General features: G+C 44.9%; 1 protein-coding gene across 1 annotated transcript in view; it reads right to left on the bottom strand.

Moving 5' to 3' along the window:
• Positions 1-16,362, bottom strand: part of pelp1 (proline, glutamate and leucine rich protein 1) — a 49,319-nt gene that overhangs the window by 12,798 nt on the left and 20,159 nt on the right. The window contains 2 exon segments of the mRNA XM_062983732.1: positions 9,239-9,445; positions 11,069-11,124. Of these exon segments, the coding sequence (XP_062839802.1) occupies positions 9,239-9,445; positions 11,069-11,124 (263 nt within the window).

Below are 16,362 nucleotides of genomic sequence, written 5' to 3'. Positions count from 1 at the left end.
TCACGGTACCTTTGACGCAGCTTCTGCGCAAGAAACAGCCATTTGTGTGGGGGCGGGAAGCTCACGAGGCGTTTCTACAACTTAAGTCTAGTTTTCAATCGGACAACATACTAACCCATCCTGATGTTGACAAACCGTTCGTGGTAGAAGCGGACGCTTCTAGCTACGCGTTGGGGGCTGTATTGTCTCAGAAGGATTCCTCAGGGACCTTGCGTCCCTGTGGATTTTACTCGCGGCAACTAACACCCTTCGAGCAGAACTATACCATATGGGAGAAGGAGTTGTTGGCGATTAAGGTGGCGTTTGAGGTGTGGCGGCACTGGCTTGAAGGGGCACGGCACCAGATCGTGGTCAGATCTGATCACAAGAACTTAGAGCACTTGCAAACAGCAAAGAAGTTAAACCAGCGTCAAATCCGATGGGCTTTGTTTTTCTCCAGGTTTAACTTCAAGGTGCAGTTCGTAGAGGGGAAGGCAAACTTGCGGGCCGATGCTTTATCCCGCAAGCCGGAGTTTAAGACCAATGAGCAGGTTGTATGTCAGACCATCTTGCCTACTGCCTCTCTGTGTGTTGTAGATAATGAGCTCGGGTTACATGACCAGATCCTTGCGGCTCAGAGGGATGATGTGTGGACACAGGAGCAACTGATGCTGCTCTCAGCAGGTAACCGTACCATACTGCCGCATCTACAAGATCAAGACGGAGTATTGGTACGCAGGGGACAGGTCTACGTACCAGTGGGGGCCCTCAGGTTGGAGGTGATTAGAGCCCACCATGACGAACCCATGGCTGGGCACTTTGGCAGATTCAAGACCGTGCAGCTCATTACCAGGAGCTATTGGTGGCCAAAGATGCGGCAAGACATTCTGCGCTTTTGCGACAGCTGCGCCGTTTGCCAGCAGAGTAAGACGCCTGTTGGGCGCCCTAGAGGGTTGTTGTCGTCTTTACCTGTTCCGGACAGGCCATGGCAAATCATTTCCATGGATTTTATTTCAGATTTGCCTAAGTCTGGGGGTTATACTTGTATTTGGGTGGTGGTGGATTTATTTAGTAAACTGGCTCATTTTATTCCTTGTTCAACCATTCCGGCGGCCCCTACGTTGGCCTTACTATTTACAAAGCACATCTATCGTTTGCACGGAGCACCCGAGGTGATTATTTCAGATAGGGCTCCGCAATTTGTGTCACGCTTTTGGAAACATTTCCATGAGTGCTTGGGGACTAAGTTAAACGTTTCTTCAGCCTTTCATCCGCAAACGGATGGACAGTCGGAACGGGTTAATGGGCTCTTAGAGCAATATCTGCGTTGTTTTTGTTTAGATCAACCCACGGCTTGGGTGAAGTGGCTACCGGTGGCGGAATTTGCTTACAACAATGCGGTGCACACATCTAGTCAGCATACGCCGTTTGAGCTAACTTATGGTTTTCACCCACGGGGAGGTGTGGCGCCGTCGACCAATGTGGTCTCTTCGGACCCTGTGTACCGCTCTACGGAAATGGCTGCATTGCATGATGTTGCCCGTCGCTTACTGCTGGAAGCTAAGGCAACGCAGAAGACTCAGGCTGACCGCCACAGGCAGGCAGGGGAGGAGTTGGAAGAAGGGGATTTGGTGTGGTTATCTTCCAAACATATTAAACAGGCTGGGGGAAAGTTTGCGCCTCGGTATTTGGGTCCCTTTCCTATTGTTAAAAAAATTTCTTCCGTTGCGTTTCGTTTGCGTTTACCGTCTAGTTTAAAGGTCCATCCAGTCTTTCATCGTTCGCTGTTGAAACTTGATACCTCTAGTCGTCGTGGTGCTATAGCGGAGGGTATCACTGCCACTTCTCCGCCATCGGGGGAGGAGGCCTTTGTGAGAGGGGATAGTGTTATGATTGAGCCTCATGGCTCTGTTACTGACAGACGTGGGCGTAAGACTCCTCGAGAGTCAGATACTCTCGAGGAGCGAGAGAGAAAAAGACTGCGAGACATATTTGCAGCACCATCTGACGAAGAATCTTTCGAAGGGTTTACGGAGAGAATGGAGGAGGGGCTGGTTAGCTCAGAGGAGGATGAGATGGATTGGACTCGGGTGAGGGAGGAATTGGGTGCCACTGGTCATGATGGGACAGAAGATGAATGGGGACCTTCAGGATTAGACCCATGGCTTAGCTGGAGGGATGGGACGGGATCCACAGCTGGAGATGCTGTTGGGCGTAGTCAGAGGTGTTCCAGCTCTGACGAGGAAAGTGATGAGGAAACGCCCGGGTTAAGGAGGACAGCTGACAGTGATGAAGATTTGTAACTGGCATAAAATGGGGCTTGGGAGCAATTGCAAATTGCGTCGGGCAAGGTAATCTGGGCAAACGCTTGGGATCCGTGTGTGTGTGGGACGCTTCCCTGAAGACTTGTGTGCTTTCCTGTGCTGAGACGTAAGTTGATTGGAATCCAAGGTCAGACGGCGGGAGGGATTGTGTGGGCATTTGTTTGTGCAAACCTGTGCTTACTCTTATTAGCTTGACCTTCCGTCGTCTTTCTGACGGACGCCATCTCCTGCTTTGAGAACCCGGACTGAACTGACCACGGCTTGTCTTCCCCCCTTCTTGGACTTGGAAAAACTACAAACGTCTGCTTCTGGCTTTGATCTACGGAACGGAACTGGTCTACTCTACTTCTACAATCCTTGGCTGAATTGCTCGTGTTGGAGATCCTGTCTACTGTGTGTGTGTGGGAGCGACGCAAGTTACTCTAAGCACAGTGCTGGCAGCAGAGAGGAATCTGCTGCCAATTAGTTGCATTCTTTGTATCTTTTGTTCCTTGGCTTTCGTTCTGTTAAAACCTAGGCTGAAGCAAGCAGTTTGTTTTTACCCGGATTAAACTCCGGTTTAATCCGGTTTATCTTTTGAACATTTACTTTTGTCCCTTTTTGCTCCTAAAGGCAAAAACTGCCTGGCCCTTGTGTTTTTACGGGCTTTTTTGAGTTCTGTAATCTAATAAACTCTGTTACTTTGAATCTTGTGGCGTTCTGTCCTTGACAGTTTTTTGATATGTAGGCTTATATTGTAAGCCGCCCTGAGTCCCCTGATGGGTGAGAAGAGCGGGGTAGAAGTGATTTAATAAATAAATAAATAAATAAATAAATAATAAAGACTACCTTGAATTAAATAATAACACATTAAACATCAACATCAGACTTTTTTTTTTCATGTCAGGAGTGACTTGAGGAACTTGGCCATCTGCAAGGACGTTGCCCAGGGGATGCTCAAATATTTTACCATCCTTGTGGGAGGCTTCTCTCCTGTCCCCGCAATGGGAAGCTGGAGCTAACGAACAGGAGCTCACCCCGCTCCCCGGATTCAAACTGCCAACCTTTCGGTCAGCACAAGGTCACAAGGGTTTAACCCACCGCGCCACCGGGGCCCCCGACATCAGACATTTTTAATTATTATTGTCTGAAGTGTTATTATTGACATGAGATGATAATAAAACATTACAGCAAATCAGACACCACACAATTAAAGATCACATTGTAACGGAGTTATTAAAACAGGACTTGTAAGATTAATGAAATTTTAAAACATTTAAATTTAAAAAGATTGAAAGCCAGAGGATGTAGAGAATTACAACATCCAGATCAAGGGAAGTCAACGCCCGAACTGGCCCACTTATTTCTCAGAAGTTTGGGGAGAAGCATTTTCAAAAATATCATATTTTTGAAAATGCTTCTCCCCAAACTGTCATGCACAATGCCTATGCGGGATGCAATAATAATATCAGTGCAATTAATACATTTTAAGTAATCAAAACAAATGTATGCAAATGTAAATACTGCCCAACGTGCTGAGACTAAGTCACACAATCTCTGGGTGGGAGTCAATAATATGGGTGCAGACAATTTAAGGGAGCAAAAACATTGTATTGTCAAAGGTGTTGTTGGAGGCTTTCATGGCTGGGATCACAGGGTTGTTGTATGTTTTCCGGGCTGTATGGCCATGTTCCACAGATGTATTCTCTCCTGACATTTCGCCCACATCTCTGGCAGGCATCCTCAGAGGTTGGTGGGCAAAACATCAGGAGATAATACTTCTGAAACATGGCCATACAGCCCAGAAAACATACAACAACCTTATTGTCAAAGGCTTTCATGGAAAGCCGGAATCACTGGGGTGTTGTGTTGTTTCCAGGCTGTGTGGTCATGTGTTCTAGCAGCACTTTCAACTGATGCTCCACCTGCATCTGTGGCTCATGGGATCTTCAGAGGATCTGATGGTGGTCAAGCAAGAGGAGTAGATCACATACCTGTGGAATGATGTCCATGGTGGGAGGAAGGAACCAATGTCTGCTCCCCAAGTGTGAAGGGTGCAATTGGCAAGCTTGATCTGCAAGTGTTTGAGTGGGATCCACCCATTATTAGTAACGGAAAAGACTGCACGGGAGGCCTCCAGGCAGCAGGCAAGCAAGGGCTAATGGGCACCACCCAGACCAAGGACGTCTCCAGGCCATAAACAATTCAAAGGGAACAAAGGCCTGGCTACTTCCTCACTATCAACTTAGTTACTCACATGCTAATGGGGAGATCCCACTCAAACACTTGCAAATCAGGCTTGCTAATGGCAACATTCACACTTGCTTTAACAGAGTTTGTTCTTTCTCCCACCCTGGACATCATTCCACAGGGATATAGACACCACTACTATCACCAGATGCAGGCAAAACATCAGAAGAAAATGCTGGTAGAATACATGTATATATACGTGTACCTAAATCAGTTTCACTGCTTTTTATGAACATGCAAACTGAAAATAAAAAGCAGACAGACAAAAACTGTTTTATTCAGGCAAGGTTATTAAGATCAAGTCAGAGGGTGATGTGGTTTGGACATATTTTATGGGCTTTATCTCAATTTTCTTGATACCAGTGATTTTTAATTATGGTATGTTTTAATGTTTGTGTATTGAAATGGAAGATTTTAAATGGTATTGAAGCGCTTTTAATGAAACTGCTTTTGAGTCTTCTTGCAGTGAGATAAAGTGGGGTAAAAACAAACATAATAATAATAATAATAATAATAATAATAATAATAATAGTTGTTGTTGTTATTATTATTATTATTATTATTATTATTATTATTATTATTATTATTATTATTATTATGGACACAATTACGATCTGCCAACTGCAAAAGGTCACCCTGCTGGGATCTGCATGCATCATCCGAAAATACATCACACAGTCCTAGACACTTGGGAAGTGTTCGACTTGTGATTTTGTGAAACGAAATCCAGCATGTCTATCTTGTTTGCTGTGTCATACAATGTCGTTGTGTCAATAATAATAATAATAATAATAATAATAATAATAATAATTGAACTGTTTGTTGGAAATGAAAGCTATGGACTTGTCAACATCAGGAGAGGAATTTTCCAGGGAGATTCATTGTCCCCTCTGCTTTTCATTATTGCCACGATCCCTCTGTCAACAATCTTACAAAAAACAAATCTCTGCTATCAAACATCTAAGAAATCTCACAAAATTTCGCATCTGATGTACATGGATGACCTGAAGCTGTATGGGAAAACGGAAACTGAAATCCAGTCTCTGACTAACACTGTCCAAATTTTTAGCTCTGATATCAGCATGGAGTTTGTTCAACAGCGTCATTGAAGAAGGGAAAAATCATTGAAAGTGCGGGCATAAATATGCCTAATGGCCAAACAATAAAGTGTCACCAGCCAGAGGCCTATAAATATCTGGGCATATTACAGCTGGACAACATCAAGCATGAACATGTGAAAACTGTGGTCAGCAAAGAATACACACAAAGGGTCAGAAAAATTCTCCAAAGCAAGCTCAATGGAGGCAACACCATCAAGGCCATAAACACCTGGGCCATACCTGTCGTAAGATATACTGCTGGCATTATAAATTGGACACAGATGGAACTGGACAATTTGGACAGAAAAACAAGAAAACTCATGACCATTCATCATTCACTGCACCCTCGCAGTGATGTTGACCGGCTATATCTGCCTAGAAGATCAGGGGGCAGAGGACTCCTACAAGTAAAGCCAGCAGTCAAAGAAGAAGAACATGCCCTGACAGAATATGTCAAGCAAAGTGAAGAACCTGCTTTGATTGAAGTCAAAAATCAGAAACTCCTCAAAGCACAGCAGACAAAAAACCAGTACAAGAAAACCGCACTACAAACTAGAGCTGACAGCTGGCACAACAAAACATTGCATGGAAAGTTCCTTGACAAAATTTAAGGAAAAGCTGATAAGGAGAAGACCTGGCTCTGGCTCACGAATGGGACCCTGAAGAAGGAGACAGAAGGCCTGATCCTTGCAGCCCAGGAGCAAGACATCAGGACAAAGGCAATTAACAATAATAATAATAATAATAATAATAGAAGACCTGGCTCTGGCTCACGAATGGGACCCTGAAGAAGGAGACAGAAGGCCTGATCCTTGCAGCCCAGGAGCAAGACATCAGGACAAAGGCAATTAACAATAATAATAATAATAATAATAGAAGACCTGGCTCTGGCTCACGAATGGGACCCTGAAGAAGGAGACAGAAGGCCTGATCCTTGCAGCCCAGGAACAAGACATCAGAACAAAGGCAATTAATAATAATAATAATAATAATAATAATAATAATAATAATAATAATAGAAGACCTGGCTCTGGCTCACGAATGGGACCCTGAAGAAGGAGACAGAAGGCCTGATCCTTGCAGCCCAGAAGCAAGACATCAGAACAAAGGCAATTAATAATAATAATAATAATAATAATAATAATAATAGAAGACCTGGCTCTGGCTCACGAATGGGACCCTGAAGAAGGAGACAGAAGGCCTGATCCTTGCAGCCCAGGAGCAAGCCATCAGGACAAAGGCAATTAATAATAATAATAATAATAATAATAATAATAATAGAAGACCTGGCTCTGGCTCACGAATGGGACCCTGAAGAAGGAGACAGAAGGCCTGATCCTTGCAGCCCAGAAGCAAGACATCAGAACAAAGGCAATTAATAATAGTAATAATAATAATAATAATAGAAGACCTGGCTCTGGCTCACGAATGGGACCCTGAAGAAGGAGACAGAAGGCCTGATCCTTGCAGCCCAGGAACAAGACATCAGAACAAAGGCAATTAATAATAATAATAATAATAATAATAATAATAGAAGACCTGGCTCTGGCTCATGAATGGGACCCTGAAGAAGGAGACAGAAGGCCTGATCCTTGCAGCCCAGGAGCAAGACATCAGGACAAAGGCAATTAACAATAATAATAATAATAATAATAATAATAATAATAATAATAATAATAATAGAAGACCTGGCTCTGGCTCATGAATGGGACCCTGAAGAAGGAGACAGAAGGCCTGATCCTTGCAGCCCAGGAACAAGACATCAGAACAAAGGCCATTAATAATAATAATAATAATAATAATAATAATAATAATAATAATAATAATAGAAGACCTGGCTCTGGCTCACGGATGGGACCCTGAAGAAGGAGACAGAAGGCCTGATCCTTGCAACCCAGGAGCAAGACATCAGGACAAAGGCAATTAAGGCCAAGATCGAAAAATCAGCTGATGACCCAAAATGCAGACTGTGCAAGGAAACCGATGAAACCATGGATCATATTCTCAGCTGCTGTAAGAAAATCGCACAGACAGACTACAAACAGAGGCACAACTATGTGGCCCAAATGATTCATTGGAACTTATGCCTCAAGTACCACCTCCCAGCAGCAAAGAACTGGTGGGATCACAAACCTGCAAAAGTATTGGAAAATGAACACGCAAAGATACTGTGGGACTTCCGAATCCAGACTGACAAAGTTCTGGAACACAACACACCAGACATCACAGTGGTGGAAAAGAAAAAGGTTTGGATCATTGATGTTGCCATCCCAGGTGACAGTCGCATAGATGAAAAACAACAGGAAAAACTCAACCGCTATCAGGACCTCAAGACTGGACTTCAAAGACTCTGGCAGAAACCAGTGCAGGTGGTCCCGGTGGTGATGGGCACATTGGGTGCCGTGCCAAAAGATCTCAGCCGGCATTTGGAAACAATAGACATTGACAAAATTACGATCTGCCAACTGCAAAGGACCACCCGACTGGGATCTGCATGCATCATCCGAAAATACATCACAGAGTCCTAGACACTTGGGAAGTGTTCGACTTGTGATTTTGTGAAACGAAATCCAGCATATCTACCTTGTTTGCTGTGTCATACAATATAATAATAATAATAATAATAATAATAATAATAATAATAATAATAATAATACGCATCATCCGAAAATACATCACAGAGTCCTAGACACTTGGGAAGTGTTCGACTTGTGATTTTGTGAAACGAAATCCAGCATATCTACCTTGTTTGCTGTGTCATACAATATAATAATAATAATAATAATAATAATAATAATAATAATACGCATCATCCGAAAATACATCACAGTCCTAGACACTTGGGAAGTGTTCGACTTGTGATTTTGTGAAACGAAATCCAGCATATCTACCTTGTTTGCTGTGTCATACAATATAATAATAATAATAATAATAATAATAATAATACGCATCATCCGAAAATACATCACAGTCCTAGACACTTGGGAAGTGTTCGACTTGTGATTTTGTCATATGAAATCCAGCATATCTATCTTGTTTGCTGTGTCATACAATATAATAATAATAATAATAATAATAATAATAATACGCATCATCCGAAAATACATCACAGTCCTAGACACTTGGGAAGTGTTCGACTTGTGATTTTGTCATATGAAATCCAGCATATCTATCTTGTTTGCTGTGTCATACAATATAATAATAATAATAATAATAATAATAATAATAATAATACGCATCATCCGAAAATACATCACAGTCCTAGACACTTGGGAAGTGTTCGACTTGTGATTTTGTCATATGAAATCCAGCACATCTATCTTGTTTGCTGTGTCATAATAAAATAATAATAATAGGAGGAAGAGGAACACATTAGCCATTCAGCCTGGAAACCACACCCCCCCCCCCCCCCCCCATTTCATGCCATCCTGATAACGTTTTAAAACCCTTGGGAACAAGTTCAGGCCCCTTGAAAGGCAGAGAGCATGCACAGCTTTGGGTGCAAGGGATCCCTTCCCCTAGGCCTTCAGGGGCTCTGATGCGCCTTGGGGGCTCTTACAAAGTGTTGGGGGGTCTCCCCGCGTTCTGTGCGCAGCGCATGCTCACCTGGAGGTTGGGGTCTGCCCGTCCCTGGCTGAGGAGGCGGAGGGCGCAGTGTAGCGGTGCGGGGGCGGAGGGGGCGGGGGCCAGGGCCAGGGCCAGCAGCAGGCGGTACATCTCCCGGCGGCAGGCGGCGCTGGCCAAGGGGGACCCCGGGGGGCTCTCGGCCTGCCCCAGACGCACCAGCAGCACCACCGTCAGCTCCTGCAGGCGCTGCAAAGGGAAGGAGCAGAGAGTGAGGAGGGAGGAGAGACAACAGATATTGGGAAAGCACACTCTGGAGAAATAAGGAGGCCATTCGTTGATGATTTTAAGCCAGGCCTGGGTCAACTATTGCCTTCCCTCCCCCTCCCTCCCTCCCTCCAGGTGTTTGGACTTCAGTTCTCACAGTTCCTAACAACCGGCAGGAGTGAAGGGCCACAGGGTTCTCTCCTGGGCCTTTCTGTTCTGTTCAACGTCTCTATTCATGACTTGGATGAAGGTTTAGAAGGCCTGCTGATCAAGTTTGCAGGTGGGACCCAATTGGGAGGGAGGGCTCGTACTCCAAAGGACAGGGTCCGGATTCAAAAGGACCTTTGCAAATCAGAGAACCGATGGGCCAAAACTAAGAAAACGAATTTCAACAAGGAGAAATCTAAGATACTACACTAAGGCAGAAAACATGAAATGCAAAGACACAGAATGGGAGACACCAGGCATGCGAAGAAGATCTTGGAGTCTTTGTGGAGAACAAGCCGAACATGAGCCAAGAGTGTGATGCAGCAGCTCAAAAAGCCAGTGGGATTCTGGGCTGCATCCAAAGGAGTCCAGGGTCCAGATGGAGGGAAGAAGTCCTGGTGCTGCTTTGGTCAGGCTTCTTCACATGGAATCACACTGCATCCCATTCTGGGCCCCACAGCTCAAGAGATCTCAGCTCAGCTGGGAGGGGTCCAGAGGAAGAGGGAGATTAGGAGTATTATTATGGAGACCATGAACAATCCCTATGAGTGACTTAAAGAAGTCTGTTGAGCAGAGACGTGAGAGCCATGAATTGGACACCGTATTCCAGGTAAAGGCTGATGTTCAACTTGTTCAACACAGAGACTCCAATTTCTCACATGGGCAGCTGTCAAGCCAGTAGGCTGTTGGGAAATGTGGGAGTTGGAGTCCTTGGAGGTAGGGCTGGAGTTGGCCCATGCTTGATAAGTTTTAACTTATTTTATGATCCATATTATTACCCTAAATGTTTTAAATAAATAAAATAATAAATTACCCATACCCATAGATTTTATAAACATCATATAGTAAGCCATGTAGATCCAACTATTATGGGCTTTCTGCTTTTAATTGCTGGTGTTACTGTTAATGCTTTAAAAAACCCAGAAACTCTGTTTGTACCGTATATACTCGAGTATAAGCCAACCCGAATATAAGCCGAGGCACCCAAGTATAAGATGAGGGTGGGAAATGCAGCAGCTAGGGGTCAATTTCAAAAATAAAAATAGATATTAATAAAATTGCATTATTTGAGGCATCAGTGGGTTAAATGTTTTTGAATATTTATATAAGACTGTAATTTAAGATAATAGTAAGACTTTAATAAGGTAAGACTGTCCAACTCTAAATACCTATATACGTAATAAGGCGACCTAAATAGAAGCCGGCTGGGACCCGCACTCGCGTATAAGCTGAGGGGAGCTTTTTCAGCCCCAAAAAAGGGCTGAAAAACTAGGCTTATACTCGAGTATATACAGTAATTTTTTAAAAGAAGTTTCGCACTCCTTGTCTGTGACCATAATAACAAAACGTGTTCATTCATTCATTCACGTGGCAGACCTGCAGAGGAGGTGAGCTCACCTTGTGGGTCTGCTCCTTGATGAGGCTCCCGGAGAGGAGGACCGTGCGGCTCAGGACTGGGCATCGAGAAACAAGAGAGAGAGAGAGAGAAAAAGGGAAGAAAGAGAGCTTGAAGCTGGGGATGCAAAGCCTGTTTCCTCCCCATTTTTCCAGTTACAGAAACTGCTCCCAGTTCAGTTTCCTCTGGGACAAAAGACGGGCGGGATCAACAGCCAGAGCCTCTTGGTCCCGAGGTGCCACCTTATTTATTTATTTACTACATTTATATCCCGCTCTTCTTTCTCACCTCGAAGGGGACTCAGAGCAGCTTACAAATCAAATATACATACAATATATTATTAGCATAGCACAATATAAGCATTAAATTACTATACTGTACTATATCATTATATGGTAATATTATTATTAATATTACATTTAATATATAATTAATATTATTATATTGTATTATTAGTAGTATAATACTGTATTACATTACAGTATTATTATCAATATTATAAGTATATACAATATATTATATATTCATAAATTGTTGTATATTATACATCTATATATATGTGTGTGTGTGTGTGTATGTAAAATTAGCATAGCATGTTGCTATGGAACAGGAGACAAGATGGAACTATCTTCCTGACTCTCAGATTGGTATGATGTCTTCCCCCACCCTTACCTTGCTCTTGGTATAGTTTTTTGTTGTGATATATGAGAACAATAACAACATACAATCTTAGAGAATCAACAATCAAAATACAAGTCTTATTTCCCCATTCCCACCCGTGATCCTCCCCCATGACTTCCGACACCACACCAAATGGAACTCGTCTTGTTATGATTGAGCCTCATGGCTCTGTTACTGACAGACGTGGGCGTAAGACTCCTCGAGAGTCAGATACTCTCGAGGAGCGAGAGAGAAAAAGACTGCGAGACATATTTGCAGCACCATCTGACGAGGAGTCTTTCGAAGGGTTTACGGAGAGAATGGAGGAGGGGCTGGTTAGCTCAGAGGAGGATGAGATGGATTGGACTCGGGTAAGGGAGGAAGTGGGTGCCACTGGCCATGATGGGACAGAAGATGAATGGGGACCTTCAGGATTAGACCCATGGTTTAGCTGGAGGGATGGGACGGGATCCACAGCTGGAGATGCTGTTGGGCGTAGTCAGAGGTGTTCCAGCTCTGACGAGGAAAGTGATGAGGAAACGCCCGGGTTAAGGAGGACAGCTGACAGTGATGAAGATTTGTAACTGGCATAAAATGGGGCTTGAGAGCAATTGCAAATTGCGTTGGGCAAGGTAATCTGGGCAAACGCTTGGGATCCGTGTGTGTGTGGGACGCTTCCCTGAAGACTTGTGTGCTTTCCTGTGCTGTGACGTAAGTTGATTGGAATCCAGGGTCAGACGGCGGGAGGGATTGTGTGGGCATTTGTTTGTGCAAACCTGTGCTTACTCTTATTAGCTTGACCTACCGTCGTCTTCTTGACGGACGCCATCTCCTGCTTTGAGAACTCGGACTGAACTGACCACGGCTTGTCTTCCCCCCTTCTTGGACTTGGAAAAACTACAAACGTCTGCTTCTGGCTTTGATCTACGGAACGGAACTGGTCTACTCAACTGCTACAATCCTTGGCTGATTTACTCGTGTTGGAGATCCTGTCTGCTGTGTGTGTGGGGGAGCGACGCAAGTTACTCTAAGCACAGTGTTGGCAGCAGAGAGGAATCTGCTGCCAATTAGTTGCATTCTTTGTATCTTTTGTTCCTTGGCTTTCGTTTCGTTTATACCCAGGCTGAAGCAAGCAGTTTGTTTTTACCCGGATTAAACTCCGGTTTAATCCGGTTTATCTTTTGAACATTTACTTTTGCCCCTTTTTGCTCCTAAAGGCAAAAACTGCCTGGCCCTTGTGTTTTACGGGCATTTTTGAGTTCTGTAATCTAATAAACTCTGTTACTTTGAATCTTGTGGCGTTCTGTCCTTGACAGATTGCCCAACGCCCATAAAAAGTTTATTGCAGCAATAAACCCGTCAGGAAGACGATGGATGAGTTAAGGGCCAAAGTAGACCAATTGCAAACGGCTTTTACCGTTAGCCAAACAGCTCAGGCTGTGAAAGGACATGTTTTGACTCCTGAACGCTTTGACGGAACCAGGTGCAAGTTGCCAACCTTTTTGGCACAAGTGGAGCTTTATTTTTCTCAGCTCAGTGCTCATGCTTTTCCTACAGACACTAGCAAGGTGGCCTTTATTTTGAGTTTGTTGACCGGTCCCGCAGGACAATGGGCCACTAATTTAATTTTGGGAAATGACCCAGTCAAGGACAATTTGAATAATTTCAAAAAGTTGTTAACTGATACTTTTGGGGATCCTCTCCGCACGGAGAACGCTGGGTGGGCTCTGTATCGGTTGAAACAGGGAAAGGGGACTGTTTTGGATTACTTAAATAAGTTTAACCTGTATCGCCACCAGCTGGATTGGGGGGAAAATGCATTCATGCTTTTATTTACTGCCGGGTTAAGTGATATGCTCCAGGATGAATTAGCACGCTTGGAGCCGGCTGAAAGCTGGGACGCCTTAGTAGCTAAGGTGCTGCGTTTAGACGCAAGGTTCGAGGCTCGTAAACACTCAAAAGCAATGTGTGCGCCACCCATGCATGTAACCAGGGCACCTGTGGTGATGGGGGAAGAGCCCATGGAGCTTGGGGTCTTTAAAAAGCTGTCTACAGAGGAAAAGAGCCGTAGGAGGCAGCTGGGCTTGTGTTTGTACTGTGGGAATGCTGGGCATTTTGCCAAAAATTGTAATGTGAAACCTTCCCAGCTTTCGGGAAAAGGCCAGCCCTAGTGCGACGTGAGTCCAACGCACTAGGGCTCCTCAAGCAGTCAACTGAGGGGAGGAAGCATGTTTTCGTACCCATTACATTATCTGTTGGGGGAAGGGAACTTGTTTCTACTTTGGCACTGCTGGACTCAGGGGCTACGGTCTCCTATGTAGATATTGAGTTTGCTAAGAAGCATGGCATTCCTAGAGTGCGCAAGGCATGCGACGTGTGGGTGGAAGGAGCAGATGGGAGACTGCTGGAGACTGGGGTGGTTAACCATGAAACCTCAGCAGTAACGTGGGAGGTGCAGGGAGTAACGGGAACGTTTGTGTGGGATATTACGAGCTTGCCTAGATATGATGTGATCCTGGGGATGGATTGGCTAGCTGTAGTAAACCCACAAGTAGATTGGGCAACACGTAAAGTGATCTTAAAGAGGCAGGACTGTTGCACTCTAAATGTTACTCATTCTGATATGGAGGGAGTGCCTGCTGAGTATGGGGAGTTCTCTGATGTATTTTGTAAAAGAGAAGCGGACAAATTACCACCGCACAGGCCATATGATTGCGCCATCAAGTTGGCAGAAGGTGCGAAACTGCCAGCAGGGAGGCTGTATGCCTTGACTGTACCGGAAAGGCAAGCTTTGCGGGAGTTTCTAGATGAAAATTTAGCCAAGGGGTTTATTCGCCCATCTAGTTCTCCAACTGCGGCACCAGTATTCTTTGTAGCCAAAAAGACTGGGGAACTTAGGCTGGTCTGTGACTATCGGATCCTAAACAAATACACCATTCGGGATAGGTACCCGCTCCCTTTAATCTCGGAACTGTTATCAAGGGTGCAAGGGGCTAAGGTCTTTACCAAGCTTGACCTGCGGGGGGCCTATAACTTAATCCGTATACGGGAAGGGGATGAATGGAAGACGGCATTTAACACGTGTTTCGGATGCCACGAGTTCCGAGTCATGCCTTTTGGGCTTTGTAATGCTCCTGCGGTATTCCAGAGGTTCATGAACGATGTGTTCAGGGACCTAATTGACCAATTTTTAGTGATTTATTTGGATGATATCTTGATTTTTTCTAAGGACGAGAAAGAACATCGTCAACATGTCAAGCAGGTTCTGCACCGACTGCGGGCTAATGGGCTTTTCGCCAAGGCTTCCAAGTGCGTCTTTCATGTGCCTGAAGTGGAGTTCCTAGGTCATGTAGTGTCAGGTAGGGAACTTAAAATGGACCCACATAAGGTTGACGCCGTCAACTCATGGCAGGAGCTGAAGTCTAAGAAGGATGTACAAAGGTTCTTGGGTTTCGCTAATTACTACCGGGAGTTTATTCCGAATTTTGCAAAGCTCACGGTACCTTTGACGCAGCTTCTGCGCAAGAAACAGCCATTTGTGTGGGGGCGGGAAGCTCACGAGGCGTTTCTACAACTAAAGTCTAGTTTTCAATCGGACAACATACTAACCCATCCTGATGTTGACAGACCGTTCGTGGTAGAAGCGGACGCTTCTAGCTACGCGTTGGGGGCTGTATTGTCTCAGAAGGATTCCTCAGGGACCTTGCGTCCCTGTGGATTTTACTCGCGGCAACTAACACCCTTCGAGCAGAACTATACCATATGGGAGAAGGAGTTGTTGGCGATTAAGGTGGCGTTTGAGGTGTGGCGGCACTGGCTTGAAGGGGCACGGCACCAGATCGTGGTCAGATCTGATCACAAGAACTTAGAGCACTTGCAAACAGCAAAGAAGTTAAACCAGCGTCAAATCCGCTGGGCTTTGTTTTTCTCCAGGTTTAACTTCAAGGTGCAGTTCGTGGAGGGGAAGGCAAACTTGCGGGCCGATGCTTTATCCCGCAAGCCGGAATTTAAGACCAATGAGCAGGTAGTATGTCAGACCATCTTGCCTACTGCCTCTCTGTGTGTTGTAGATAATGAGCTTGGGTTACATGACCAGATCCTTGAGGCTCAGAAGGATGATGTGTGGACTCAGGAGCAACTGATGCTGCTCTCTGCAGGTAACCGTACCATACTGCCACATCTCCAGGATCAAGACGGGGTATTGGTGCGTAGGGGGCAGGTTTACGTACCAGTGGGGACCCTCAGGTTGGAGGTGATTAGAGCCCACCATGACGAACCCATGGCTGGGCACTTTGGCAGGTTCAAGACCGTACAGCTTATCACCAGGAGCTACTGGTGGCCAAAGATGCGGCAAGACATTCTGCGCTTTTGTGACAGCTGCGCCGTTTGTCAGCAGAGTAAGACGCCTGTTGGGCGCCCTAGAGGGTTGTTATCGTCTTTACCTGTTCCGGAGAGGCCATGGCAAATCATTTCCATGGATTTTATTTCAGATTTGCCTAAGTCTGGGGGTTATACTTGTATTTGGGTGGTGGTGGATTTATTTAGTAAACTGGCTCATTTTATTCCTTGTTCAACCATTCCGGCGGCCCCTACGTTGGCCTTACTATTTACAAAGCACATCTATCGTTTGCACGGA

This window comes from Anolis carolinensis, chromosome 6 (assembly GCF_035594765.1).
Source record: "Anolis carolinensis isolate JA03-04 chromosome 6, rAnoCar3.1.pri, whole genome shotgun sequence".
Taxonomy (NCBI): domain Eukaryota; kingdom Metazoa; phylum Chordata; class Lepidosauria; order Squamata; family Dactyloidae; genus Anolis; species Anolis carolinensis.
This window is presented reverse-complemented; position numbering and strand designations above follow the sequence as displayed.